The sequence below is a fragment of the Tachyglossus aculeatus genome, chromosome 18 (assembly GCF_015852505.1).
Source record: "Tachyglossus aculeatus isolate mTacAcu1 chromosome 18, mTacAcu1.pri, whole genome shotgun sequence".
Taxonomy (NCBI): domain Eukaryota; kingdom Metazoa; phylum Chordata; class Mammalia; order Monotremata; family Tachyglossidae; genus Tachyglossus; species Tachyglossus aculeatus.
The window spans coordinates 1,773,215-1,776,284 of NC_052083.1; the positions used below are offsets into that span (position 1 = coordinate 1,773,215).

Genomic DNA, 3,070 nt, shown 5'->3' on the forward strand with positions numbered 1-3,070 from the left:
AATCCTGGCTCCACCACTTGCCTGCTGTGTGAGCTTGGGCAAGTCATTTCACTTCTTTGTGCCTCTGTTCCCTCATCTGTAAAATAGGGATTAAGACCGCGAGTCCTATGTGGGACAGGGCCTGTGTCAACTAGATTTGCCTGTATCCAACTCAGCATTTAGTACAGTACCTGGCACATAGCAAGCACTCGACCAATACCATAATCGTTATTATTATAATTATTACTGGGGAACCCAAATCCTGCCGTCCCACTGAATTCCCCTGATTCCCTGGGTCAGCACCCTAACAATAATAATAATTAATAATAATCATGATATTTTGTTGAGCACTTTGTCCCAAGCACTGTACTAAACGTTGGAGTAGACACAAGATCATCAGGTCAGACACAGTCCAATTCAGATGGGGGCTGGCCTGCTTGGGGTTCTCCAGAGAGTCGGTCCCAGTGGGCAGCAGAGGCCAGCCCCAGCAGTCCCTCCCCACCTCTCCGGAGGGCTGGGACACCGTGGGGTCTGAGGGGCTGATTTGGAGCCTGGCCCCATAAACCCTCCCTCCAGGGGCGGGAGTTGCCTCAGCACAACTCTGACTCCTGCTTCCCTTGGGGACCTCTGGAAAACACCCCACCCGGGCCGGGGTCATTCCGGTGACTGACCTAAATGGCTCTCCGAGTCCTCAGCCTCAACGGATAGGACAGAGAGGCTCCCGAGTCCCTCAACCACCCAGCACTGTCAGACCTGTCCCAAAGAGAAGCAGAGAAGTCGCTGAAGAAGCTTTATTTAGTAATGGAAGACCCAGTCCCTAGGTTTCCCGTCACCTCCTTCAAACCCTGTTTTCCCTGGTACTCTGCTCCCCGCACCGAGAATTCTCTCTAGCAACCTGGCCCGGACCTAGGTCACCCCTACCCCTGACCAGGCCTCCCAAATAGTGGTTCCTCCAAGCCTCAGCCCCATGCCCCCTCTCCCAAACACTACTCTCCCTCCCCGCAATCTAGGGTTATGCTGGTGCCCTGGTCCCGGCAGGGGGCCAGGATGCTAGACCTTCCTGGGCTCCTCCCAGTGAAAGCAGAGGCCCGTGAGGCCCATGCTGTTGTGGTGTCCGCTAACATAGAGGAGATGGCCCTCGGTGCTCAGAGGGTGGGCGTTGAAGGACGTGCCCAGAGACTGGCCGATGTAGAACTGCCGCCCCAGGTTGGTGCCAAAGATGACCTGATAGATGAAGCAGTGGTGTTTCCCGGAGACCTGAGTGATGACTTCCTCTGGATCCAGGAGGACCTCGTGGATGACGTCCCCTTCGTAACCATAGTAACTGGTCCAGGAGTGCTCAAACTGAAATTGGATGCTGCCCAGTGGGGCGGAGGTGGAGAAAGACTGGTAAGACAAGTCACAGAAGGAGCTCTTGGGCCAGTGAGGAAGGGGAGATGTTTGAAGGGGAGAAGAGGAAAGGTGAGGGTGCAGATCAAGGAGTCGGGGACTCGGGGATGAAGGAGCTGGGATGGGTGAGGGTGAATAAAAGTAGAGAGGCATGGATCAGTTTGGGTTGTTTTGGTTAGGTTGGTTTGGTTGGGGTGGCTTGGTTTGGGTTAGGGTTGTTAGGATGGATTGAGGTGGTTTAGTTTGGTTTAGGTTGGTTTGTTCTGAGCTATGTTGTGCTGTGTTGGGTTTGAAAGATATTTGAGTTGGGAGGTAGGGGAAGAGTTGGGAGTCAGCCACGTGATCCATCCCCCTGGACTCCCACTTTTCTTCCCGGGGCCAGGGCCAGGGTCCAGCCCCGGCCAATCACACTCACCCCGTGATGATCCCACCTGGCTGCTCCCGGATCCGAAAGCCGGTGATTTTCCCCCTCTGGCGGTAGGTGGCAAAGGAAAAGGAGGTGCCAACTCCAGCCCCAAATTCTCCTGAGGATGAGGTCGTAGGCTCCCCACCTCCAAGGAAATCAGTCAATCAATGGTATTTATTGAACACTTACTTTGTGCAGAGCATGGTACTAAGGGCTTGGGAGAGTACAGTGCAACAGAATTAGCAAACATTCCCTGCCCATAACAAGCTTAGGGGGGAACAAGTCTCTCTGTGTCTCATCCTCAAGCCAAGGAGCACTAGGCGGGGGCCTGAGCCGTGTTGGGTGGGGAGGTCTGGACAAGGCCTAGACTTACCCAGTAGCAGTGAGGCTGTGCTGCCCAGGAGGGCCAGGACAAAGATGATCAGTGATGGTATCATCTGGAGAGGGCAGAGAGTGGCAGTTGGGGAGGGCAGACAGCCTGGAGCCCACAGGATCCCCGCTTCTTCTGGATCAGCCCAGAGATCCAGGAGTCCCCGGGGTCCTCAGAGTTATTCACTGTATCCTTCTCATCAGAGCAGAGAAGCCCTGACTCTCTCGCCATCCTCTGCCTCTGGGCTCAGAGGCCTTCCTGACTGTTCTCTCACTATCCCTCCTACCACAGCCATGGGCTCTGCCCCAGACTGACCACCTATGGGCTGGTCCTGGCTTCCCCCACCTCCTCCAGCTCCTTGTACCCTCCCAAGGTCTGGTGGTCTTCCAACATGCTCCTTCTGCCCCTCCTATCATGGCTGTGCCCTGGGCAACGTCCTGCAGCCTGGTCTGGCTCCCTCCAGCTCCTCCACCAGCTCTTTATATCCTCCGGGGGACTGATGGCCACCTAACCCTTCTGGCTCTGGTCCAAGCTCAGAGCAGCCTGCACTGATGCTACAATGACATTTCTTTGGAAGCAGCCTCCTCAGCATCTTCTTGTGCCTCCACCCCCGGGCTGGGATCACCCAAGGGCTGGTGGGAGACATTTCCAAAGAAGGCTTGAGGACACTTCCCCTTCAGCTGGTACTTTCCTGCCACCTCAGATCCTTCAGAGAGGGCTCTGGGAGGGCACAGCCACCTGGTCCCTGAAAAGGGACTGCAGGATGTGAGAAGAATAGGGCTAGAATAAGCACTTACTAGATGCCAGGCTATAAACTAAGCAGTAGATGCAAAATAAGACACAAGCATATCTGACCCCTCCACAAGAACTCGTGTGTGTGTGCGTGTGCGTGTGCGTGTGCGTGTTCTGCCTCCCCCATCAGACTT

At 55.2% G+C, this 3,070-nt stretch overlaps 1 protein-coding gene across 1 annotated transcript; it reads right to left on the bottom strand.

Moving 5' to 3' along the window:
- Positions 1 to 1,029: 1,029 nt before the first annotated feature.
- Positions 1,030 to 2,211, bottom strand: LOC119939980 (zymogen granule membrane protein 16-like). The gene is made up of 3 exons (XM_038760053.1): positions 2,148 to 2,211; positions 1,784 to 1,919; positions 1,030 to 1,336 (listed from the first exon to the last, which is right to left on the bottom strand). Exons 1-3 carry the CDS (start codon positions 2,209 to 2,211, stop codon positions 1,030 to 1,032), a joined length of 507 nt encoding a protein of 168 aa, XP_038615981.1.
- Positions 2,212 to 3,070: the final 859 nt, after the last annotated feature.

Excerpts from the sequence above, each read along its gene's own strand:
- LOC119939980 (XM_038760053.1), bottom strand. The coding sequence starts at position 2,211 with ATGATACCATCACTGATCATCTTTGTCCTGGCCCTCCTGGGCAGCACA. Across the intron at positions 1,920-2,147 it reads CACAGCCTCACTGCTACTGG|GTGGGGAGCCTACGACCTCA; the intron begins GTAAGTCTAGGC and ends ATTTCCTTGGAG. Across the intron at positions 1,337-1,783 it reads CCAGGTGGGATCATCACGGG|CATCCAATTTCAGTTTGAGC; the intron begins GTGAGTGTGATT and ends CCCACTGGGCAG.